Source organism: Carassius carassius, chromosome 11, assembly GCF_963082965.1.
Source record: "Carassius carassius chromosome 11, fCarCar2.1, whole genome shotgun sequence".
NCBI lineage: Eukaryota > Metazoa > Chordata > Actinopteri > Cypriniformes > Cyprinidae > Carassius > Carassius carassius.
This window is the reverse complement of record NC_081765.1, coordinates 8,156,168-8,183,408: the sequence shown is the minus strand read 5'-3', so window position 1 is coordinate 8,183,408 and position 27,241 is coordinate 8,156,168. Positions and strand designations below refer to the sequence as shown.

General features: G+C 38.8%; 2 protein-coding genes across 5 annotated transcripts in view; one reads left to right on the top strand and one right to left on the bottom strand.

Annotated features, from left to right (window-relative positions):
- Positions 1–24,433, top strand: part of LOC132152716 (TSC22 domain family protein 1-like) — a 47,338-nt gene extending 22,905 nt beyond the window's left edge. For 2 of the 4 annotated variants that reach the window (XM_059561546.1, XM_059561550.1), the window contains 2 exons: positions 22,526–22,577; positions 23,125–24,433. In XM_059561546.1, coding sequence (XP_059417529.1) covers positions 22,526–22,577; positions 23,125–23,379 — 307 coding nt within the window. In that variant the 3' untranslated portion in view covers positions 23,380–24,433. Of the gene's footprint in view, positions 1–17,885; positions 18,105–21,562; positions 22,096–22,525; positions 22,578–23,124 lie in introns of those variants that run through there. The other 2 variants (XM_059561547.1, XM_059561548.1) reach the window with 2 other exon arrangements.
- Positions 24,434–25,280: 847 nt separating this feature from the next.
- serp2 (stress-associated endoplasmic reticulum protein family member 2) lies at positions 25,281–26,965 on the bottom strand. Its single transcript, XM_059561145.1, has 3 exons — positions 26,696–26,965; positions 25,995–26,067; positions 25,281–25,566 (listed from the first exon to the last, which is right to left on the bottom strand). Exons 1-3 carry the CDS (start codon positions 26,777–26,779, stop codon positions 25,526–25,528), a joined length of 198 nt encoding a protein of 65 aa, XP_059417128.1. The 5' UTR covers positions 26,780–26,965; the 3' UTR covers positions 25,281–25,525.
- Between the last annotated feature and the right edge of the window lie 276 nt (positions 26,966–27,241).

Sequence of the window (27,241 nt, the reverse complement as noted above, 5' to 3'; positions counted from 1 at the left end):
TGTGGTAAACTTGATTATATCACTCCAGTCCTCAGATCTCTCCACTAGTTGCCGGTTCACTAGAGAATAGACTTTAAAATTCTCCTTTTAATAAATCTCTACATAATCTAGCTCCTGTCTACCTCTCTGAATTTCTTCAACCATACGCTCCGTCCAGAAACCTAAGATCATGCGACCCGGCTCTGCTGGTAGTCCCTCACTGTAGACTCGAGCGTAGAGAGGAGCGTGCATTTGCAGTCGCAGGGCCACGACTTGGGAGCACCCTGCCTTTAGCGATTAGAACGGCTCCTCATCTGTCTTAAATATTGTTTTAAATTTTGTTTTGGTCCTTATGCCATATGGTCATGCTTAACTATGTTGTTCTTAGTTCAGTTCTGCTGTCTGGCTTGTTTTTATGTATGTTATATCATATGTATTTTTTATGTGTTATGTTCTCCTCTAATCCTGCTCATCTGATAAGCACTTTGGTTACCCTAGTGGCTGTTGTAAATGTGCTATATGAATAAATGAACTTGAACTTTAAAGAACAACCCGCAGCAACAAGGTAAAACACTGTAGCTCACGTTGTTCCACTTTTGGTGCATAAACATCATATCAATAATTCATTGAACATGTTATAGTTCTGTTGAGGGAAGGATATATTGGGATAATTATCATTTTATCACCCAGACCTACACAAAACCCTTCACTTTTTTTGGTTAAATAGCAAATATTATTTGTTTTTAGTGTTGCTGCTTTCAATTCATAATTTATATATTTTTTTAAGTTTATAATCTACCAGGCAAAAACACTTCAGAAGTTTTAAAGTGCCCCTGTTATGCCATTTTTAAGGTTCCTAATATTGTTTTGGGAGTCTCCTACATGTGGCCGAAATGATTAGTTGACATTAACGACAACGTCTACAACAAAAAGATTTGTTGACAGTTTTTTTTTGTTTTATTGTAGAGTAGTCTTTCTATCGCCAGATAGTAATTCAGCTCTCCTGGCTGTAATTCAAAAGAAAGACACAGCTCTTCAGTTCAGCGCAAATGCACCCAAACCTGAAGCTGCTGAGTGGCATTTGGATGAATATGTAAATATATGGTGCATGCTTTCCTTTCAATAACAAAATAAACACACTAAAAACTGACCACAGTGTGAAAGCAGCAGTTAAGAAAGCATCTGATTAAAGCGATGTGGATGTTACACAAGCTCTGCAGTTTGGTACTCCAGTTAAGTCATGTCACGTTTAGTTATATAACTTAAAACTTTATGCAACAGACAGCCTTAGATCAAGCAGCTTTACAACATTAAACATGAAAAACCAGAGTCAGTGTTGCTTTCAGTTAGAATTACAACTTGATTTTCTGTTATAAAGCGAAATGAAATAGGTTATAAAAAATAAACGTTATCACTAACCTTTTTTTGTTTCTTATTCATATGACTTACAAAAGATGTTGGGCAGAATGATGTCATTCAGTAAATTTTTCATATAGCTAATTAAATGGTGAAAAAGAGAGTTTCTCTGTGATCTCATTTTGTGTGGGAGATATATTTAATCGTATAATTGTAATTACATAATGGAGTGCTTACCTTTTATTTTTTTAGGATAAGTATAACTAAAAAAAAATTTACTAATTGCAAAAGCTGAATAATCAATAAGTGTCTACTGATTAATCAGTGAAATAATCGTTGATTATTCCTTCTAATAATTGTTAGATTAATTATCAAAATAATAGTTCGTTGCAGCCCTTTTTTCTTCATATTTACATTTAATACCATTTCATTTTCCAATAATTATTTGGAGCAGTTTTAAGATTCAGTCTCCCTAAACTTCTAAATCCTTTCCATGAGCCTCCTGTGCTCTGATTGGTCAGATGGGAAAAATATGCCTGTTGCCACAGTTCTGTAGTTTGAAAGCTCGATAGAAAATATAAGCCTCTATTATTTATCATACTTACAGGTTGTGATTCAGTGGAGCAATCTGGTCCACATAAACTGGGCACTGATCCATCTTTCAAGAGCAAGTGTTAACCCACGAACAAGCTGCATTGTTTGCAGCCGGTCAGCGTAGATGTTTAGTGGGACGTTTAATGGTCACAGAAGTGGGATTTGAATTACTGGGAACTCGTTTAGCCTGTTCAGAGTCGATTCTTACTTTTGGAGACAGAAACTTTATTTATTGTGCACTTTCAGCTTTAAAACTTTGCAGATCATTCACGTTCACATACAGCTACATTACACATAATATCTGTGTATTTATGTATGTGTGTGGGTGTGTGTACATAGTTCAAAATTTGATATGGTATAACATTATATGGTGTTCTGACGAATTATGTTATTATGTGTCTGTTGCCACAACTGAACACTAGAGGGCAAATGTGACCATCCAAACTGGTGTAGAGACTCTAGCTGTCCACAGGACCGTGAGCTCATGTGTTTAAAATGGCTTTGCTGTGATGGTTAAATTAGTCAGATGGTTCAGAGCATTTGTAGGTTACCTATATACATCTTTATGAGTTTATAAGCGAATAAGATGGAGAAATGTTCAGCAAATAGCTGCATATGTAATGGGTAATTCACACAACAACAGTCATACAGCTTTTTTAGAGCAATTTGAAAAGGCAAGTTTAGAGCAGTCATGGATCTTAGTAGATTTGAGTTAGATTGAGATGGTACCGTGGCAGAACTTGTTGTGCTGAACCAGTGAGATGTAGGAGTGCTGTTTACAGTTCGTTTGGCAGGTTCATTACTTTTCTGATGGGGGAAAATTGAATAAGGTGTAGTAGAAATAACACCAAGTAAAACCTACAATCGTTTTGAACCTTGTTATTTTTCGTATTGTTTTGTATGAAGTTGAACATCACCAAAACCTTGTTTGGTCAGGCCATTGAAAGGAAATGAAATTGAATTGAAATGAAGTATCCCTGACATTATCACACACTCACTGCTGAAGCGCAGCTCTAAGGTCATTTTAACAGCGCTGCTCCAGGTCCTGAGGCAGAGGGATACTGTATGTTTTTGAGAGTTGAGTTACCAAATGAAAGGTAACTTTTGGGGATGACCAAAATAATGTCAGCTACTTCAGACTGCCCTTCTTTTACAGTTTCCTTATCTAGATCTGTTTTACTAGTACAGACTTGCCTGGGTCTATTCCTCGAAGTCAAAGCAATTCCGGTTTTGTCTTCAAGGAAAGCATCTCTGTAGAAACACCTCACTAGACTGGAGTTCATAAAACTGCTGTTCAGACCTCACGCTTGTTTTGTTTTTGTGTAGTTTTTTGCTTAGTCTGCTCTTGTAATTGTTTCATCATCGAGTTATGAATTATTTTTTTATTAGTGTAATGTTTGTTGAAGTAATTCAGTTTTACTTGTAGGCACCTTCAGTTAAGCAGTCTAAGACTGAGACGTTGATGATGATTAGGGATGGGACGATAACCGGTTTTATTGATAACCGTGATAAAATGTGCTGAAGGTTAGTAATATCGTTTAAAAATGAATTATCATTAAAACCGTGTTTGATTATCACGGTTTTAATAACTCACTATTAAATCATGTCCAGCCAGCAACAGTCTGACGCAAGCGCAGCGCACAATGTTTTTTTTTGTTTTTTTCGAGAAGGAATGGCGAAAGTCAGTGACTTTTCTATGCTTTTCTATGCTTCTACACTTTTCATTGTAAGGAAGGAAATGCCACAGAATTTAATCTTTCTTTAAATTAAGTGCATAGAGTTGCTTGTTTTATTAGTTGTTTGTTGATTATTAAATATAAAACTTGCTGAAATGTTTTCAGTGTGAGCATCAACTATTTTTGAACACTTTCATCTCGTTTCAACAAAACCGTGATAATATTGATAATCGTGATAATTTTAGTCACTATAATCGTGATATTAAATTTTCATACCGTCCCATCCCTAATGACGATAAAAGTTTTTTGTGATATTTCATTTGATTTGTGCCTCAATTTATAAACTAGCAGCTTTTGGATATAGCATTCGTAAAGGGGTTGGCATGACTAAAATGTTATCATGGTAGAGTGCTTTTATATAACCGCGACGTTATATGTCACTGTGTAAATATTGTTGCTGGAAATGTAATGATTTACTCATCATGACTGCAGCAGTGCAAAAATACCTTCAGATTATTTAAGAGTAGAGTAAAAATAATGTTTCAAAGGATTCCCTCTTTGAAATCTGACTGGATGAGCTACATTGTGAAATATGAAATGCACGTAAATGTGACACCATTATCATACTAAAGCAGGAAGTTGCAACATTACTTGGCAACAACTAAACTCAGCTCTGCAATAACGTTGCTTAAATTCTTCCTTGTCTTTTTTTAGGCATATCACATTCTGTATTTTTACCCCACGTAAAAAAAAATCCTGCCCACTAATAGTTGCAGAAATATATCCATCTGTAACCAATGTAGTTAAATCTCAACCGGATGATGCATTTCTGCTGTACTGCTGTGTTAGAAAATCATGCCTGGCCTTGTATTGTCTTTGTTTCTTTGTTTGTTGCGATTAGCTTCAGTGTTGCTGTCATCATTCAAGCAATGCTATTTGAATGACCTTTGTTGGGCCTTTGAAACCTTGTAGTCCTGCAATGAAGCCGCTCGACTAGAGCTGGGTGCAAATGACAAAGACATATAGAAAACCGAGGAATGTATTTGAACAGAAACACCCAGCTGTCTTTTTGTAACTGTACTATAGGGACCGTAAGCTCCTCGGAGTCAAGAGGACCGGTTAGAACCGGCTGGGCTCTTCCACTCCCCCGCCTCTTTCGCTCTCCAACTACACTCTCAAAAATACAGGTTTCCAAAGAGGGTTTCACAGTCAGAACCAGCATTTTCAGTGAAAAGTTCTTAAAAGAACCTTTTTTTTAATCAATGGAAAGGTTCCATGGATGTTAATGTTCTTTATGGAACCTTTGATGCTAACAAAGAACCTTTATTCTTTATTCTTCTTCTTTCAGCCCCAAATTCAGCTGTCAAACCATTTATTGCTACAAGGGACTTTTAATACCTTTTGCAGCATAATTTGATAATTATGATATTAGGATGTTGACAGTCTTGATTTTAGTTGGCCAACACAATGCGCCAGCTTTTTATACACCCACCACTACACGGTCAACAGTGATTGAGACCGGGACATCGCCCAGAGATCAAGTCTTATTACAGTCAAGACGTGGGCGTCATGGATTTGCATCTGACGTAGACTAGTGGTAATCTGGGATATTGGTTTCTGTGACTGAACATTTAACGAGATGATCATGGAGCATGGCAGGAAGAAAAGAGCGAATGGGTTAAATATAGCCCAGCATGAGCAGTAAACCACACAGCAGTGTAAGGTTAAGTAGTCATCATTGCACACAATTGCTTTAAAACATATCTCTGAAAAGGCATTATGGTTCAATGTGTTCAGGTCGTAGAAACAGCGTTTGCTTGGCACTGTTAGAGTGCGAGAGTGTCCAGTCGTAATGTTAAGCATTACCCGAGCTTCACTTGTCATGGTTGGAACGCAGAGTGATGGTCTTTCAAAGAGCAGACATGATCTCTCCATCATGAATACCAAGAATGACGGGCAATCTGCCAGTTCAGCAAATTCCTGAGAAACTGTCATTTACAGTCTTTAATGTGTTAGTCTCGGACTCAAGACTCAAAACTTTGGAAGTCTCTGTGTCATTTCAGTGTCAGAAAGTTTGAATAAGATTTATGTATTTTCAAAGAAATGTATACTTTTTATTCAGCAAGGATGCATTAAATTGGTCAGAATTGACAGGCATTTATATTATTTAAAAAATGATATCGAACAAATGCTGTTTTCTTGAACTTTATTTTTCTCAAAGTATCCTGTAAAGAAACATTTATATGAAGAAATGATAAGAAATATTTCTCAAGCAGCAAATCAACATATTAGCATTTTTTTCTGAAGGATCATGTGACACTGAAGACTGGAGTAATGACTCCTCAGCTTTGCATTTTACAATATATTAAAATAAACCGTTTTTATGAAATTGTATATTTCACAATATTGGGACAAAACCTTGTTTTTCTTTTCAGTTTTATTAAATTTTTTAGTTCCCTGCGCTCTAGTTTTAGATTTGTAAAACACTTCATGGATGGTTAGAGTTCACATTCTCTCATTTTGTTAACCCTTAAAGACCTAGAACATTTTTGGGACACACCTGTACTTTTCTTTGTTTTTCAGATCTATTCTAGCAGTGCCATATGTCATTATGAACAGGACAACTTAAAGTTTAAGTCTAACTAAACTTTATATAACAAAACATTTTATTAAACTATAATAACAAAACAAAACAAAGTTGTTGTTTTTTCTTCAGAGAAATATATTTTTAATCAGAGTATGAACAATAAACGCAAACTGTGCAGCATTTAGTAAAAACAATTGCACAAATTGTCTTCTGCAATGATACAAACAGTGCAAATTATTCACAAACTACACACAAAATGAATGAGAGAGAAAAACTAGTGCAAACTATCTTTATGAACTATATATAAGAATTATTTACGCAATATACATAATATAATTGATCGATCCGTTGGCTGTAATCTGTGTCCGAATCGATTTTACCGGACATTGCCTAGCACCCCAGAGACATACATCCCAGTGCTTTGTCAGATATGTACCATGGTTTCATCTTTGTTTTTGATTTGTTTTATGTCACAGTACTCTGTCGTGTTTTTCTGTGCTTTTTCAGAGAGTTTTCTCATGCAAATGTGTTATTGTGTGTTTGTATTCATGCACGCACGACAGACTTTACTTTCACTTTGTGTTCGTTCATATTTCCAAAGAAATATGTTAAATAGTAGTTCAAGAGACCAAAACCTATGTTTATTGGTTGAATATGGGACAGTTTGAACCAATCTGGGCACGGGGGCTGGGACTAAGCATCAAGAATCGTAAATTTTTGGCTCAGAGGAACGAAATGCATTGGTTTCTTCTGACGAATCAATGTTGTCAAAATGTTAGTACTCTGTTGCATATACTTTGCATGAGATGACTGCTAGAAGTCTGCGACTCACCGGGTGTGGAGTATCTACTCTGGTGATTTAGACTACATTATTCATTTAGCTGACGCTTTTATCCAAAGCAACTTACAATTGCTATATATGTCAGAGATCTCACGCCTCTGGAGAAACTAGGGGGTTAAGTGTCTTGCTCAGGGACACATTGGTGTCTCACAGTGGATTCGAACCTGGGTCTTTCACACCAAAGGCATGTGTCTTATCCACTGCGCCATCAACACCACACCCCACTATTCAAATATGGTAAACAGAAGCTCAAACATGCTTGGTTTCATTAAAAGTGTCTTTATTTGTGTTTCAAAGATGAATGAAAGTCATATTTGGTTTGGAATGACACGAGAGTGCTGCCCACGCACTGTATGGCATTTATACAATTAAAATTACCAATTCAATTTTAAATTTTTTTGCACATAATTGAGAAGACATACTCAGTGATATCTAGGTCAGTGGTCACTTCTGTCTTTGATTGTGTTTTCCCACTCCACTGAGAGGGCACTGCTCTCCACCACACTGCACACATCTGTTGTGCATGCCAGCCCTGTGGAAGCAGGCACTGGGTCTGTTGCCCTTCCCGTCTACACAAAATGGGCACAAATAAAAGGACTGGCAGAGGGAACAGAGCTGCAATCCTGTTCTGTGATTACTGCGAACGGGGTCCCCTCACCAAATGAAACAGCAGTTACGTAACACACAATGAGAACAGGCGAGGCTTGAGGCTCCCTCGGGTTCTCTTCTGCGTGAATGGAGAAAAGGGGTTACAGGAGAGGGATGCATGCTGTTCAATGGGGAGGAGAGATTCCTGTAGTCTCCACAGAGAAAGAAAAACAGCGGGCCTCTGCTCCTACACACACACACTGCATCCTACTGCAGATTTTTGATAACTAAAATCATTTTAACATTCGCTTTCTCAGGGTGCAGACCTTTTTGTTTTGTTGTTTTGCATTTTGGGAACATTTTATCAAATGTCAGATATGTACCATGTGATGTGATCAGTATAAAGAAAATAGAGCTAGAGACGGGAATGACACGAGCTGCTCTTAAACTTGCATCATCCTCACGAGCTCTAGGCCTGGGTGGTGTGATGCTGTGTAACAGCTGTGCAATACTTTGGAGTTGGGGCTTATTTGATTTTGGTATATTTTCTATTTGGAATTTAATCAGGTACCGTTTAATATGTAATATGATTATCCAAAATATTTTGTATTAAAAAATGAAGATAATTTAGATGATTATTAAAACGTAAATGTTTATATATTTAAATTATTTAAATTAATTTATACACACACACACACACACATATATATATATATATATATATATATATATATATATATATATATATCTCTCAAGGTAAAGATTTAATAAAAAAATATTGAACAATTTTAAATCACCTGTTTTACAGAAATAGGATAGTTTAATAAACCGGCTTTATCATCTACAGTGGACATAGTATAAAATCGATGATTTGTATGATTTTATTCATGATGATTTGAAACCCCATAACATTTTTCTGAGATGTTGATTTATGACAGTAAAAAAATTAGTCAGATTTAAATAATAATTATATAAATATAAATAAATAAATATTTCCATAAGAGTGTTCAATTCTTATAAATAACCCAAGGAGAGGGAGTGGTCATGGTGAAACAGGGATGGAAATTAACTTTTTTGTCCACTGGCCACTGTGTGGTGGATTTCAAAATCTACCAGCCACTCAATGTTTTTAACAGCCATTTTTTTTGTTTTTAACCGACAATGTGTAACTGCGTGTGAAAATTAATACTACAAGATCTACAATACTTAAGCAGTTTATTTAATCTCAAGTCTCAATGAAATACTGACATTTTCTCTTTCAGTGATGCTCAAAAATGCTGCCTATTTAGGCAGCTTACAAGGTTTAGAAACAGCCGACTCTTGCTGAAGTAGCTCATTCTCTCAACTCCATAGCCCAACTAGATGATACACTGCACTGTTTTCGTACGCATTGATGTTATTTAATTCCAAAGGAAAGGATTCACCAGTATTTGTATGTGTAAGTGTATTATTTATTTTTATTTTTTTATTTTTTTGTGGTTGAGGGAACACGTGGGGAAAAGTCCCCTGTTCAACACTATCACTGAAAGAAATCTCAGCTCGCAAACTTTTACAGCATCGTCAAACGAACGCACAGCGTTTTTAATACATCGTTTTTACGCGTCTCGTCATGCCAGAGCTGTCAAACATGTGTAGTGATACAACGTTGTTTCTACATAACTTACAACCCTCTATGGATACCTAGGCAATTGAATCGCCATTGGCTAGTAATTATTTTAGTTTACTCGCCAGTCAGTCAAGCTTTATAATAATCAAGTATCATTTAAGAATAGAACTTTAGTAATTAGAATTAAACTTGATAACCATGTTTGAATGCTTATTAGTCGTTTTAACTGGACTGGTGGTGGTGCTTTTTTGGTCATTCAGTGTTTCTGTAAAAAAAATTAAAATTAAATAAAATTGGGAAAAAAACCTTACAAAACTCCTAAGATAATATGATACCTACAAACTATAATAAAAACTATAAAACACACTAGGATTACTAAGGATTAATGAGCTGCTGGATTCATGAATATTAATTAGGTTTTGTTTGTTCGCTCGAACTGATTTGCTGAAATCAAAACAGGGACGATAATAGGTGAGCGCCAGCCAATGAGATTGCCGTTCACGCATTAACTCCACCCACTACCGGAAAACCCAGCTGTTCTTAAGCTGAGGACTTTTATAGGGAACGCCGTTATTTTGACATGAAAATACAACACATAATATTGTTTAAATGTAGCACGTCAATCCCCCCTCACTCTTTCTTTCTCTATGTGAGTGTGAGAGAAAGCGACAGCGATTTGTGCTCCTTAACACTAGAGTTCACGGTACATTTAAACACAGGTGCGTTGCGCATCCATTGAGGAAAAAAAGCACAGATCGTCTGACAGAGAGTCAGAGAGTGTTCGCGAGTGAAAATATCTGCGCTAAACTTAGCCTCCAACTAACACACTGGCGAGTAAAATCAGACAATTTATTAGCCATTGGCTCATATTAGACATCATTTAGTAGCCAGAAGGAAGATTTAGTCGGATATGAGAGTGATTTACTCGGAATGTAGAGGGTTGACTTACTAGCCACAGAGCTAACTTCTGAAAAGGTACTTGAAGACTGGAAATAAAATGCATCCCCCAGACAGCAGTTATTAGACACGCGACCGATAATACTGTTTGTTAGTTTGCTTATTGTGCCGTTAAAAACAAAAAGATAAACACAAACTGTCCATATAATCTAAAATGTTGCAGAATGCTGGAGGAAAATGAACTTACCGGGGTTTGACAGAGACGTGACCGTATGCGCAAACTTGTGAGCAATAAAAAATTCAACTCTTCACGCGATCTTGTATATCATGAGCGCGTGCTATAAAACATACAGTAAATAACCAAGAAATATATCACTCCGCCAGCGGCACTAACTTCAGCTGCAAACACTGTACTGGGAACAACGCTGCCGTTTAGAGCCCGGTTTACACCGTCCTTCTCCACGGAGCTGCTTCTGATGCTATTACACTTTATTGTGTGTTGTACACACACCAGGGATGGAAATTAACTTTAATTAACCGGCCGGGTGAAACGGTATGCTATTTTTTTTTACCCGCCACGGTGGCCGGTAGGTGAAGCGAGTTTACCCGCCACAACACAAACACACCCGCATTTGGCTGGTAACGGGTGCTAATTTCCATCCCTGTGATGAAACCTCCAAACATTCTACATTCGCAGATAAACGCATGTCTTTAGGTCTGTTGTTTGTCTTGCACATTGGAAAAGCAACTTCCTGAGCATCACAGCTCATTGTATTGCAAGGATGTAACTTAATCCTACCAAAATCAAAGTTAATTCAAACCATTTACATTTTACGATGTATTACTATGATTGCCACCTATCATTTAGAAATGTAATTGTGATAAACTAGTGCTTCATGCTTCAAGGCAGTTGCTTCATGTGTCTCTGTGACTGTAGTCAGTTTGCTCCTTTACTCAGCATCGCCATACAGTGAGTCACGCTTCTGTTTTTGCCAAGCCTGTAGAGCGGCTCCAGTGCTAATGCAGGTGTGATTGCTCGCACAGGCCAGCGCACGACTGCAGGGATGATTCTGATGTTTGAGCACCTTGGAATGTGTTCAAGCCTTCTTGGCTTGGAATGCGTCCCACCACATTGCCACGACGACTCCGTGGCTCTCATCATAGGCTCTTTTCCATAAGCAAACTGGATTCTGCCGGTTGGCCCCCGGGCGTATACAGTCGTGTTTCAGTTGTTTCTGTGATGTACTGAAATATAATTACAAGCACTTCATACGTTTCAAAGGCTTTTATCGACAATTACATGACATTTATGCAAAGAGTCAGTATTTGCAGTGTTGGCCCTTCTTTTTCAGGACCTCTGCAATTCGACTGGGCATGCTCTCAATCAACTTCTGGGCCAAATCCTGACTGATAGCAACCCATTCTTTCATAATCACTTCTTGGAGTTTGTCAGAATTAGTGGGTTTTTGTTTGTCCACCCGCCTCTTGAGGATTGACCACAAGTTCTCAATGGGATTAAGATCTGGGGAGTTTCCAGGTCATGGACCCAAAATTTCAACATTCTGGTCCCCGAGCCACTTAGTTATCACTTTTGCCTTATGGAACGGTGCTCCATCGTGCTGGAAAATGCATTGTTCTTCACCAAACTGTTGTTGGATTGTTGGAAGAAGTTGCTGTTGGAGGGTGTTTTGGTACCATTCTTTATTCATGGCTGTGTTTTTGGGCAGAATTGTGAGTGAGCCCACTCCCTTGGATGAGAAGCAACCCCACACATGAATGGTGTCAGGATGCTTTACTGTCGGCATGATATAGGACTGATGGTAGCGCTCACCTTTTCTTCTCCGGAAAAGCCTTTTTCCAGATGCCCCAAACAATCGGAAAGGGGCTTCATCGGAGAATATGACTTTGCCCCAGTCCTCAGCAGTCCATTCACTATACTTTCTGCAGAAGATCAATCTGTCCCTGATGTTTTTTTTGGAGAGAAATGGCTTCTTTGCTGCCCTTCTTGACACTAGGCCATCTTCCAAAAGTCTTGGCCTCACTGTGCGTGCAGATGCGCTCACACCTGCCTGCTGCCATTCCTGAGCAAGCTCTGCAATGGTGGCACTCTGATCCCGCAGCTGAATCCTCTTTAGGAGACGATCCTGGGGCTTGCTGGACTTTCTTGGACGCCCTGAAGCCTTCTTTACAAGAATTGAACCTCTTTCCTTGAAGTTCTTGATGATCCTATAAATTGTTGATTTAGGTGCAATCTTAGTAGCCACAATATCCTTGCCTGTGAAGCCATCTTTATGCAACGCAATGATGGCTGCACACGTTTCTTTGCAGGTCACCATGGTTAACAATGGAAGAACAATGATTTCAAGCATCACCCTCCTTTTAACATGTCAAGTCTGCCATTCTAACCCAATCAGCCTGACATAATGATCTCCACCCTTGTGCTCGTCAACATTCTCACCTGAGTTAACAAGACGATTACTGAAATGATCTCAGCAGGTCCTTTAATGACAGCAATGAAATGCAGTGGAAAGGTTTTTTTGGGATTAAGTTAATTTTCATGGCAAAGTAGGACTATGCAATTCATCTGATCACTCTTCATAACATTCTGGAGTATATGCAAATTGCTATTATAAAAACTTAAGCAGCAACTTTTCCAATTTCCAATATTTATGTAATTCTCAAAACTTTTGGCCACGACTGTATGTTCTTCTCAGAATTAGGGCAGAGTAGAGAGAGAGAAGCACTCGTCAAAGGCGGACATGACAGATGGAGGGAGGGAGCCAGGCGGGCGAGTCAGCCAGTGTAGTTTAGAAAGAAGAACATCCAAAAGAGAGATGGTGTAGTATTGGGCAAAATATTGGCTCTAGAGTTGTCCATTTATATAAGGCATTCCCATAGGTATCTAACATGGAAATATTTGGGATTAGTGGTGAAAACCTTGGGATTTTTAATGGCGGATGCACATACCAATATTTAGAGAGCAGGGAGAAAAAAGTACAAAAGCTGTCACTAGGGCAGGGACTTTTAAAAGGTAAACCTTTTTTTTTTTGCATTTCAAAATGGTCCATATTAGTACCAAAATGGTACAAATTAGTACCTTTTATATATTGATAGTGTTTCTTTGGGCCTGGTTGGGCCTCTGTCACTTTAACTTGCCCTGTGTTTTCATTTTAATCAGCGAGGATGCATTGATCTGATCAAAAAAGGACAGTTAAGACATTTATAATGTAACAGATTTGTATTTCATTTGAATGCAGTTCTTTTGACCTTTCTTTTTATCAAATATTTCTGGAAAAAAGTATCACCGTTTTCAGAAATACATTAAGCTGCAGAACTGATTTCAACATTGATACTGAGAAGAAATGTTTCTTGAGCAGCAAATCAGAATATCAGAATGATTTCTGAAGGATCATGTGACACTGAAGACTGGAGTAATGATGCTGAAAATTCAGTTTGCCAAAAAATAAAAAAAGGCAAAGTTATTATATTGACCAATTAATCAGTCTAATACCATTTACAATAATTGTCATTAAAAACAGCTTGCTTGGTCTTGGTTTGGTTGCACATGAATCTAAATTGATTCATGTTTTGAACCAAAATATGATTGCGCTGAGGGCAGGCCTGTTATCTCTTTTGTTACATCAGGGTATTTGCTGCTCAGTCTGTGAACATGAACCCTGCTTCACCTGAGAACCGTGTGATTTTGGTCCCGTGTTGTTCACACACTGCTATAGGGTTGCAGTAGGAACATTGTGTTCCCAAGTGCAGTCGAGGAGATACCTCTTCCTTTTTAGGCTGCTACATCCCAGTGGGATGGATTGAGATGATGCGAGAACCTTCTCTGATCATCCCAGTGATAATACTGCAATTTAAATTAGATCAGGCATCGGCTTTAATGCTTTCTCCGCATGCCATGAGATATCTCATTTGCAAAAGTGGTTTGAAGCAAAGACAAACACTTACAGAAGCCTTAATGCACCATTAAAAGATGGAGGGCTGCTGGGTGCTTTTGATAAGGTGAAAGCCTCAAAATAAAATATAAACCCTTTTTTTTTTTAGATATAAATTTTAAGTGGTGTTTTTTACTATTTTTGTGTTTCTGCCATTTTAAATGAATCCTTTTGACAACCTTAAAAGCAACTTTGACTTCATATATGGTATCAGTCTGACATAATATTGCCACATCTTGAGTGTCTGTAAACATATTGAGAAGTCCACAAATTGCATGAGCTCAAGTGTAAGTAATGCTCGTGCTTGACTGGCCATCTGGATCAAGAACACCGTGTACAGTGTAAACAACCCCCCTTTCAATTCCCCCTCAATTCGCCTACATCTCAACTATTGTCTCACTCGATCAGCCCCAACAAACTAGAGCTTAAACACACCATCAATGGCTGTTTGTCTCCGCCAGTCTTTAGTGTACTACTGAAGTGTTCACTTGAGAAAAGTGCTCTTATAAAGCGGTGAGAATCAATAAATTCTACAATATATTGCGTGTAAAGGTGCTATAAGTACCACACAATGCTCCATAAAATGGGAGCGTGAATTCCCAGAGTCTACCGTCTCAACGGTGCCTCGTCTGTCACTTTATATAAAGGCTACAGTGCTTCCAGACAAAAGGAGAGGGTGGACCGGTGCAGGTTTGGTGCATATAACTGCGGCAAGGGAAGAAGGCTTCTACTATTCTAGCCGCAGGCCTTCATGCGTTCTGTAGTGGAAACGACTTCAATGAATCATCCTTGGTCTTTTCTTTGCCCGTTTTCCCTTTGGGCTAATCCTGATAATTCCAGATTTCACTCCACATTACTTATACCTGTTTGTTCTGTGTGCAGACTACTAGCACAGTTACATAACCGTTAACGTGCGGAGGCCATCGACCATTCACACTTCCCTAAACGCTGAAGGAACACGCCACTCAGCATGTTCAATCAACTATTGCATTTTCCATTTTAATGGCACATTTTACATGCCTACAATCACTGTTAAAAAAAAGCATTTCATCAGGAGTAAATGATGAGATTTTTAAATGCACAGCTGTCTCTTTTTAGAAAAGCGCTGCTGTATTAAGTCATACTGTGCAGTAGATGCACACATGCTTCTTTCCTTGCTCATGGAGTGAAACTTGCTGAGGTTGTCCAGTCTATTCTGTGTGTGCTGCACTGTCAGAGTTGGAGGTGGAGAATACAGGATGAAGCCGTGTTGTGCAACCTGCTGCTGTCAGCCCAATTGGCAAAATGCCACTTTCTCTCACGCAACGTGGCCTTCATTTGTTCATGTCGAAATCCCACAGTGTGATCTCATGGATCTTCTAGCTATACCACAGGTTCATGAGATGGTTTCATGTTGAAGACCGAGGAAAATGGCATCTGCACTCTGACTCTTCGATAAGTTACAGACACTGATGTGGCTGGTCGACTAGTGCCTGTCTAAATGCACTATTTGAAACGTGTAACCTTTCTATATATTTTGTGACTCGTGAGTCTCGGGAGCTGCTGACGGCAGGGCTTCTGTAAGCAGCCGTCCTCATCTGCAGCAGCACAGCTGTTCAAACTGCCCGACTCTCTATGAAACTCTCCAGGCACTTATTCAAATTATGTTACATGTAAATATTGAGGCTGCCCAGTTCTCAGACTAGGGCTGTCATGATTATGAAACTTGCTGGCGATTAATCGTGTAGTCAGCGCAAACTTAGTACACATACAGCTTTCACACATACACATTAGTTTATTTACACTGAAGTTAAATGCTGAAAAGATGTATGATGTCCTTTAAGGCTTTGTAAACCAATGTTAACGGGTACACTGGCCTGAATATTAATTAGATCAAAATCATTTGTTCTATAACTATAATTGAAGATAATTTGTAAAATTCGTACCATAACTATTAAAACTTAATTTTTGGTTGGTAATATGCATTGCTAAGGACTTCATTTGGACAACTTTGAAGGCGATTTTTCTTAATTATTAATTTGAGGGGTGGAGTGGGGCATTGTTTTGACATTTTTAAAAAATATATAATGTTTCATCCATGCAGTGCATTTTTGTTTTATAATGGGGCAAGCCTACTCCATGTGCAGTGCGTATGCAGTCCATGTGCGAGCGGTGCTCATTCATCCACTACTGATCCCTGACTGTTTACCTCAAACACAACATGTATCCATTTTGATTTCAAATCCAAACATTGTTTCTGAAGATGCTTTTTGAGCATTATTGTTCTCATTTTATGCAGTACAGTTAATACAATCTGTCATATGTGTTTAAACGCAATAAATATAAGCAAGAGTATATGTGGACCTGGCGTGGACTATGTGTGTGTGCTTGGTGTAAGAGATTGTGCGAGTGCTGAATAAATTAAAAAAGAAAAGCAATATATAAACTTTAGTGATGAGGCAACACTGCCTCGATTGTGCAAGTGACAATTCCTATGTCAACTGTGAGGCCATCCTTAAAAATATTCTTGTTTGTCGTAACCCGGCCGACCCTGTCAATTTAGGGCTGACTCAATTTATTTATTTTTTCTTTTAGTCCGACCAACTTGTCACACTACAGTCTGTGCGTTCGCTTCGTCTCATTCACTGTCAGAGTCAACGGTTCGCGCTTGGTAATGATGGCTGTGGCTGCAGTAAACTAAATGTTCGCGGTCACTGTTCAAAGTCATACGGGTTCGGGCACCATAATACATCTAAAAAAATTCATTAAAACAGCTTATTGTTTATTATTAATAAGCACTCTGCTTATTGCTTTTCGAGAATGTTGCACTCCTGTTTGTCATTGTGTATGTAACTTCACGCCAATAAATCATCAGAAATATTGGTCTTTACCAATATATTGAATCTTTACATTCGTCCTGCCTGTTGTCCGAGGATTTACCTATATTTGGTGTTATTTGCTCTCTAAAGTACATCTAGACATGCAAAATTGATTTTACAATCGATTCAATGAACACTTGTCTCTCAAATCCAACAGGATTTTTTCCACAAAAGTGACAACCCAAGAAAGCAAAGTAAACGGTCTCTCATTTGTAGGTTGCATTGACACCTAGCGGTGGATGCAAGTAAAACAGTATAACGGTACCTCATTTTTTTTCTTCTCACCTGAAATTCATGCAATAAACATGTTTTTGACAAAGGTTTCAATTTATTTGTGGTCTATATAGCCTGGTTTGCAACGATGCGCCCGAAGGCACGGGTTGAAGACCCAGTCAGTGATGTCACGATATGCTAATTTGTTTAAATTCATACCTACGTAATCACCATCACTGAAATTGTCCTTTTTTTTTTTTTTTTTTACATTGAAACTTTTATGCTAGAGAGACGTGTGTGTGTGTTTCACCAGCCGCACACGCTGTAAGCCTGAATCAGGCTACGATACTGATGAGAAGTGACAAGATAAGTCCCGGCTCAAGTGCAGGGGCCCGTCTCTTCTCTCTACAGGGGAGAAATGTACTTTTCTGTGCCGAGAAAAGAAAAGTAGAAAAAAACAACCTCGGCACAGGGTAGCCATCGAGTGTTGTGAGGGCGGCAGGCTCCCCGAGTGCAGGGCTGTGTGCGAGAAGTGATCATTGGGAATATTTTAATCTCCGTTGCTGGTTTATGTAACAGTCACGTGACCCATCAATGACGTGACTTCACAGCTTTCCCTACTCTTGTTTTGACTCAACCGTTCACGAATCTCGATGTAAGATGCACAAAGGCAGTATAGTGGAGACCAACAAGGACAGGACCACTGAGCTTTTACCAGGCCTTGTGATTGTTTAGCATTTTACTACTGCTGGAGAGGATAAAGGGAGACTAACAGTGGCCATACCTCTGTGCATGTGCTCGGTTGTGTGTTTGAGCCTTGTGAGGAATAGAGGAGCAAGTTCTGTGTTTGAAGGACTGCAGACTGACAGATCAATGAGAGAAACAGTCCTCCGAGTACACGGCCGAGAGGAAATGGCCATGAAGCTACTGTTCTGGGAGTTAGAGCAGCATTTGAAAAGGTAAAATGTGTTTTACACAGCCTCGTCTTAAATCCTTGTGCATCATTTTCTGTTTGTATGCTTTCAGATTCTTATTTGGAAGACATTTTAAATGTAGGAAGATTAAAAATGCATGCAAATGCATTTGACATCATAAATGAAAGGTATGGCTCTATTTGTTGGAGAGTTGTAGGAGGTTTTTGTTCCTCTGAGCATCATATGGGGTGGTGTTAGCGCAGTGGATAAGACGCATGCCTGTGGTGTGGGAGACCCGGGTTCGAATCCACTGTGAACCGCCAGTGTGTCCCTGAGCAAGACACTTAACCCCTAGTTGCTCCAGAGGCGTGCGACCTCTGACATATATAGCAATTGTAAGTCGCTTTGGATAAAAGCGTCAGCTAAATGAATAAATGTAAATGTAAAATGTAAATATGCGTGTCAGATTAATCTGGTCATTTTAATGAGGAAATCATGTTCAGTGTTTTTAGTTGACATTGCTATGCTATGCATCTCCAGTATTTTATTATTTCCTTTCAGATGTCATTTGATCTCTGTTGGAAGTCGTTTACATTTTATGTTTGGCAGATGATTTTATCCAAAAGCAACTTACATTTCATTCAGGGTATATTGTTTGATCAGTTCATTCATTCCCAGGGAATCAAACCCATGTTTCTAGTTCCATGCTCCTCTGCTTGAGCTACAGGGAAACTGCTGATAATGGTAGATGGATGATTCCTTCTGTTGACCTTTGCACCAGGCTTCTGGACAGAAGCTTCTTTATCAGTTAGAACTTGTTCTTCATGTTCATTATGCGAGTACACACTGTCCAGAAAACCTGTTATTGGTCCAATCAGGTCTTGATATTTGTGTCCTAGTCAGCTTCAGGTAGGCCTTTTAATTGTGACCGTTTCAATATAGTAAGATTGCGAACTGAGACTGGCGCACAAAGACGTCAGTGAATAAGTAGGTAGTGTTGATTTGAGCGCTCTGAATAGTGGTAGTGTGTGTCAGGTCGTGGACAGCAGAGGTATATTTGGACTCCGTAATTGCTTAAATCCATTTCCAGTCAAAGAGCCTGGAACAGCTAACAGCACCCTGAGCTGCTTAGGTTTAGGCTTCATTTGGTGTGCCGCTGGTGCACTTAATTAGTATAAGTGATCTATTTTAACTCTACGCAAGTGTACACTACATTTGAATGTTTCAGCGGTGCTGAACCCCACTCGTGTTTTCAAAGGTCTGTGCCAATCATGGACAGGACTTGAGCAATGTTTCAGAAGAACTGAGGATATCAGTTGGAAATGCTGCGCTCCAGTGAGTGTAAAGGAGCATTCCTCTGTGCTTACCGGGTGGGTGTCGCACCACCTTAGGAATGGTTTGGCATCTGTGTGGGTGCACACCTTTACAACAGGACCGAAATTATGTGGAAACCCACCTAACCACAATCATGACTCAAGGCGACAGTATGTTGAAACCGCAAAGCTGTTGTAACTGTGCTCTGAAATGATCACATTTTATATGCACGTTATGGAATATTACACTTCTGCTTGATATGAAATATCAAACATCAGTACCGGTATGTCATTTATTTGTGACAGCATAGTAAGCAGAATAATAAACAATCAGATGATTAAAAGAAACCATTTGAAGGTGATACATGACCTGATCACACTGTTTGTTTTGTGATCATATCCAGCTTATTGAAAAACTGAATATAAAATCCTCATCTCTGTAGATCTAAAAAGGTTTCCGCGGGTGTCTTAAATTTAATTGTATTAAATTGAAGGCATTAAAAGTTTTAAATGGAACTAAAAAGTCTTAATTATGATTTCAAGAGGCCTTAAATTTGGGTACAAAGAAAAAAAATGCAATATGGCTGAATGTGAGATTAAATTTCAAAAGGCTATGATTTCATTAAATAAACATGAACTGAACTGGTGGGTCAACAAGAAGATAATGCATTATAAAAATGTAAACAATAAAGACTGTAAAATATATTTGATTAATAGTTGTTTACATTAATAATTGATAGCTTTTCCTTACAAACAATAACCATGGGTTTCCTATTAGTATAAGTGTAGTAACCATGTATTTTTTAGAATATTGACTACCATTTGTATAACCAGTTTTACTAAAACATACCATGCTTTTTACAATAATTTACCATGTAACTCGTGCTTTTTACAATCATTTTATAGTTTGTTACCTTAGATATTGCCCTTCCCTGCTTATATGGTATTAATTAGATTTTTTGCAGGTCATAAAAAAGGCCCTAAGTCTTAAATTTGAGCTATAAAATCCTGCAGAAACCCTGTTTAAGTTTATATTTATTTTTGGAGATTCTCCTTTTTGATTTCATCCACCTCGTCTGCTTCATAGTGCTTGTACATACAATTCTATCACAATATAACAAAATTAGCGACAGATCTTGCGATGTAAAAACCCAAATGAAATGGATTATGGAAGAAATATAACTTGTTTTGACAGAGATCTGAATGCGAGCTTGCGATTGACTGTAAGAAAGGGGTGGGTTTATGTAAACAAAATGATTGTCCAGCATACGTCACCAGAGAGAAGTCAGATGTTTCACTAGAAGATCATTTTCATGAAGAATTATGAGGTCAAAAACAGCATGCTTTTTGAAAATAGATCGGGTGAATTTTTTTTTTTTAATGCTTTAAAAGCTGCATATGTAGCAGTTTGCATGTCGGAATTTAAAAAGATAAAGATGTCATTTTGAGATACTATAGTTTCATATTCATCGATTAAGATATAAAACTGTGCTTTTGAACAAGTCTGCTTGGGTTTAGCTGCACTCTGTTCCTTGCAAACCAAACACATGCATGCTCAAATAATAAGAAGCACGCTCATGTGTAGTTAAACCTGTTAATTAAAGCTCACATGAGATTAGTTAGCTGTACCTAAATCATAGTGAACGGAGTTTCATCTAAACAATGCCTTGAGATGCTTTCTGCTTTAGGATCTGAGCTTTGAGCGACTGGTCCCCGTAACCCTGAAAAAAAACACAAAACAAAAGTGTACAAATAATTTGTATATTTACAAATTTATTGATAAATAGGATGCATTAATCTGCTAAATTGTTATTTAAAAAATGGTTAGGATTTGAAGAAGAATTATTTCATCTGGATTATACTGAATTATTTTGATGGTACGGTTTGGACTCCTTGCATCTTGGTTGAACCTCTTGTTTTTTGGGATTCACTCCGCTGCACTTCCGCTGTTTACCGAAAAGTGGCGACATATAAACACTGTGCTCAAAGGCATTCCCCGCAAGATAATGTTTTGACCGTGTTTATAATAAAAACAAAACAGACTGGAAAACGTTTTTGGGGAAATTACTATTTAAAAAAAGGTTATGCATTAACATAACATCATGAAGAAGCGGTGATTATTCCTGCCTGAATTCTGTGGTCAAATGTAAATGCTAAGTAATAGAAATGGGCTGTTAAGAGCTTTTGCTTTGAGACTTTTGATGGAAACAACATCGAGTCGCTCCAACCGGATGGTCTTATAAGGCAAGTGGAGTTTGAATAAATAATCCAGAGCGAGTCGGAAGAACGCCAAATGGGGGCGTGGCTGCATAAATTAGTCAAATAGCTCTCGCTCTCCGCCAATAGCGCACCGAGCAGCGCTGGCGTGAAAGATTATGCAAATAGCCCAGGCTGCAGATATTCCCCAGCGCAGAGATGAGCTGACCTTGGAGTTTCTTTGTGCTGCGGCACTGGATGTACGGTCTCCTGATAAAGCGAGCTTTTCTGCGGGAGTCACGGCATAATATTCCCGCAAACGCGCACACAAAGGATGTAATGCTCCAGAGGCTGTAGGAAGGACACGCGTTCGCTCCCTGCCTGATCTCTGATGGACGCTATAGCATGAATTCTCCATGCTATTCCGTGGCGATGGATCTCGGTGTTTGTCAGCTTAGAAACTTCTCTATATCTTTCCTCTCGTCGTTGTTGGGGACCGAGACCTCGTCTGTCAAGCTTGACAATAGGTAACGTTAATGTGTGTCAGTTGTGTTGGGAATAAAGCTCGTGCACGAACCTGTGTTCAGTGCAGAACACAAGTGTTGAACGTTAAAGTATAAGAAGCGGTGCTGTTGTTGGAGAATCCGGTTAATGCTGGTTTTTGCTTGGGTCGGTCGGGTAATAACCCCAAACTGTAAGCAGCTCGCCTGCTCTCTGTTCACTCACAGGCTCTGAAAGATGAATAAATCAGATGTGTCTCTCTGAGAGTATACAGCAGCGTTTGACGACTTCTAGAGATTTCCATAGAAAACATGATACTATGCACTTTGTCCTAAAACAACGATTTTCGAAGGTTTTTTTTTGGCGTCTGCATGGTTTCTTGTGTATTGTCGGTGTGTTAAAGCATTGATGTAACGTACCGTTAAACGTTTTTCTTTCTCTTTTTTTCCTCCACAGCTCGTCGGGTGCCAGTGTTGTGGCCATAGACAACAAAATCGAACAAGCGATGGTAAGTCATCCCGCTTTTCTCATCACAAACCTGAGATATCCGAACAGATGTTTTGTTTACATGCCGTAAGCAGGCTGTCGAGTTGCATCAGTGTCACTCACGGCACTTATGTAATCGTTAACAAATGATTTTAGCCACAGCGTCAATATTTTGCGGCTTTGTAAATTACTTCATCGTTCAAGCTCATTCAGTTTAATTTAACTTAATAAAAAAAAAACTGATTAGAAACCGAGCGAGGGGTTTGTTTGCGGACTTGCCTGGGGTTTTGTCTGCGTGCTCACGCGATCCTTGTTACTGTTGCTAGGCAAACCCCAAAGATTTTACACCTAGTTATAAATAATCTCGGCTTCTGATTGGCCCGAGTCGCTGAGGGACGACATTTTGTTGGTTTGGTGACGCTGGGCAGCTTTACTGCAAAAGCGAACCCATCATCTCGCAGTAGATTTGCGTTTTCACGCAACAATATGATGCATGTAATAAAATGAATCTAACGGTTTGAATAAGCGGGAGAAAGGTTTGAAAATAACACTCTGTTGTCCGCTTTCAGGATCTGGTGAAGAGTCACCTGATGTACGCAGTCCGTGAAGAGGTGGAGGTGTTGAAGGAACAGATTAAGGAGCTGATTGAGAGGAACTCTCAGCTGGAGCAGGAGAACAACCTGCTGAAGAACCTGGCCAGTCCGGAGCAGCTCGCACAGTTCCAGGCACAGGTCCAGAACGGCTCTCCTCCGCCGCCGTCCTCCACGCAGACTCCTGTCCCGCCAGCCCAACTCGCAGCACAGACCTCCGGCCCGTCCGCATAGCACCCGATGACTGGTCCTCTTACGGGCCGAAGCTTCTGAACAAACATGCCTCCCTCACATGTTAGACTGACGAAATGTGCACACCTTTCAAAACTTGACAATGTCATACTGAGGTGATTTTACACGCCAGTGACAATCCAGTTGGCTGAGGTGGGACGTTGCCAAAATCCACGGAATGTAATGGTCAGGAAAACGATCCTGGAGGACGCCATATAAAGAATCAATGTGCCTGTGTCTAAACTCCCGCTGGTTTTCGGCCTAGTGTCTCCCTTCCCTTTGTAGTGTACATGCTGACAGCGGTCTTTTAAGATCGCGAGCTTCTAATAAAGCAAGCACTTTTATGGTGACGAATGTGATGGGACTTTGAAGAGCTGCCGATCTGTGCCCCAGCTGGCATGGGGACGGCAGACACATTGACTTCCACAGCTACATTGGTGTAATCATGATACTTTTTGTTTTTTGGAAGCAAGTAAACGAGGAGGGTTGATGCTTCAGATCCTCATTCGTTCTCCGTGCAGTGAGAATGACGGATGAGTTGAATTGTGAGGCGGACCGGCTGTATATTATTGTATGATTAGTGTAAGTATTTTGTAAAATTGCAATATCATGTGAAGCGGCTAAAGAGACACTATATAGGTTGTACAGATTTAAGGTAGTTGGCTTACCCAGGAGACGACATCATCCTCTTTTTTTTTTTTTTTTTTTTTTTTATGCTGTTAAGCAGGATCGTTCTTTCAATATTTATCTGACAGATGGAAACTACTCATCTAATGCCTACTGTACACTACTTTGTTCCCTTGAGATGATTTTGAAGTATTACACCCATGTGATTTCTGTTTTCAGTTTGGACAGTGAAGTATTCTGGCTCAATCTTTGAATTTAAAGTTACTCAGTCTCGACTATCATATAGCTGACATGGATTTGCATTGTGTACAACTTGTATTGCTTATGTTCTGCTGTGCATGTTCTCAAAACCAGAAGATAATTTGTAAAAACGCTGTAATTGCACTTGCCAGTTGCACTTCACAACCCTCAATAAAGTCATGTTTGTGAACACCGTTGGGAAAAACCCTTGATGCTTTCGCTTGTGTGACACGCCAGAGGTTTTCTTTGGAAGAACTGTAGAAATGATAGTCTGCGTAAGGTTTATCATACGATTCTACAGACGGGTGGTGAGTATTAATATCATATTCTCATGTTGTGATGGCTGTGCTTTTCTAGTTGAGATGTTTCTGTAGCAGTCTGAAAAATCTTTTAACTTAAAGACATGATTAAAACAGATGGAGTGACCGATCTTTCACACATTGTGGCATATATCTGAGTTTAACGGATTATCATAAAAAAGCTATTTATTTTTTTTCACTGAAAGATCAAGTTATATTCTAATTTAAAATTTAAAATGTCAATATATATAATTATACTGTGTATATGATTTAAAGTGATGCATGGATGGCTATATATATATATGTATATAAATATATAAAATGCATCTATTGTATGGATGAACCAATCACAATAAGATCATAAAATGCCAGTTTTGACATGGCATTGTATCAAATTGGATTTTGTTGGTTTTGTTGGCACCTTGGTATCAATTTGATGTCAAATATTAGTCAAGACTTGAATGAGATGCTGTAACACCATTTTAAGTTCAGTTTGGATGGCAGTTTCTTCCAGTGATGAAAGAAAGAAGTTAATCCCACGCTGAAATTGGTTTAATGTATATGTAGGCCAATATGTTTGACGTTCAATTTACAGGAATGTAATTTTTTATTTATTTACTGAAACATGATGGTTCACAAATCTGAAAATGATTTTGAAAGAGCAAAACTGACATGAGGCATTATCCAAATGTGTTTGACGTTTATTTGAAAAAGGCTCACACAAACGGTTAAATGGCAATCATCAATCACAAATATGACAAAAATGAAAAGATGTGTCAACCGCAACAGTGGTTTTGTAGAAAAGCATGTGCTCCCTTCGTCCAGGGACACTGTAAACATGTGACAATGTCATGTAGAATTGTACACTAGATCCAGCTGAGCATACAAACAGGATTTCACAGATCACTCTTCCTTCAGATTGTATCCAGTCACCCAAAAATCTCATTCAGATGTAGAGCAGAGCATGTGAGGAACGCTGGGACTCACATTCCCATTCGGATACTTTGAATTATCTGAAAGATGGCTGAAAAAAAAAAAAAAGAAATATTACAAAAACATGGGAAGCTTAAAGGGATATTGCACCCTAAAATGAAAATGTTGTCATTAATCACTGACACAAGGATGATATTGAGTGACACAGAGGAGACCGCTGACAAAGGAATTATTAAATACACTTTTTTTTTTCTTTGCATACAAAAAGTGTTCCCGTCGCTCAATATAACCCAGATTGCACGTCTGATGGCTGATGGAGTATTCTGTCAACGACTTTTCATTACTTTTCTGGACCTTGACACTGTTACTTGGAAGTCTATGGGACAGTTCTGAAGACAACAAAGCTTTTACGGGTTTGGAACGACATGGGGGTAAGTGATTAATGACAAAATTTTCATTTTGGGGTGGAGTAACCCTTTAATAGCAATAAGCACAAATAATATAAAAATGTAATTTTACCTGATCCACAAACAACAAATACAAAGAGTGCCAAAAGCCATGGCCCCACCGGGTATTTCTCCTCCTGCGGTCGCTGGATCATAAACAAAATATATTTAATGAACCATTTCTGCAGATAAATTTATTTACCCATGACAAATGTCTAAATAGTATCAAAAAAAAAAATCAAATAATTAATAATAAAAAAAACCACTTAGACTTTTTCTGTTATCTATGCACAATTGTTCATCAAGTTATAGCATATGACTCTCTCTCTATATATTATTGAGCAGATTGAACATCTGTGGCAGATGTTGTGACCCGGTTACACTGCAGCTTTATGAAGGAGGGTCAGCAATGGTCAGATTAGTTAAGTGCATCTGTCATCAGCTCGTGACTGTCGCCATGGCAACAACATAGGCGTCAACGTTAACTAAATCTGGTTTACATCATGCTCATAAAGCTTACTGAGCAGATCGTGATTATGTAAAACAATAGCGCGTTTACCTTCATTTAAGCCTAATTTAAGACGATCCCCGATGCCGAAAAGAATTAGACTTGTATAATCGCCTCGTATGAGGTTTAAATGAAACAGCATCGTTAAAAACCAACGATTGCCTCGAAATGAGCCGGGATAACCCCAAATCACGCACGAAATCCTGACAGAGAAGCCACGATCGTCGTTCATGTCCACGCACAGAGACGACACATGCCAGTCTTACCAGGGTCTTCGCCACGTTCCCCCTCTGAGTGATGTTTTTGCTGTGCTTCTCGTTTGCCATGCGGATTCTCTGTTTTGCTACCATCTTCCGAGCCAGCGTCCAGGTATCAATTAAACGCTCGGTAAATCAAATATATTGCTTTCTCTGAGGTGACGCTTCAGTCCCCTTCCCTGCACCTGCTTCCCTAAACCGAATTATGCGGGACGGAAGTGCGCCTCCATGCAGCCTGATAACGTCTAGTGGGACGCGCTCCCTATTTAGCTCAGCTCCGTCTCCAAGCTCCATTAAACTACCCATCTTCTATTTTATATTTTGATCATAGTTTTGTATTAACAAATTAATTAAAATCTTGATTTTTTTTACAACCCCAAGGTTAATAAGACATGAAAAAAAGAAAAGCATTTTTTATAATATAATTAACAATATGAAACTAAATAAACATGTTATTCCCTGTTGGGAAATCCGCCTGTATCTGGTATTGTTTTGGAGCATGGATGTTCCATCTAGCTGTTTATAAGCTGATCCAAACCATTAACTAGTCATAGT

Coding starts and splice junctions, on each gene's coding strand:
- serp2 (XM_059561145.1), bottom strand. CDS start 26,779: ATGGTAGCAAAACAGAGAATCCGCATGGCAAACGAGAAGCACAGCAAA. Junction 26,068..26,695: donor GGAACGTGGCGAAGACCCTG/GTAAGACTGGCA, acceptor TTTATGATCCAG/CGACCGCAGGAGGAGAAATA. Junction 25,567..25,994: donor ATTTGTTGTTTGTGGATCAG/GTAAAATTACAT, acceptor TTTTTTTTTCAG/CCATCTTTCAGATAATTCAA.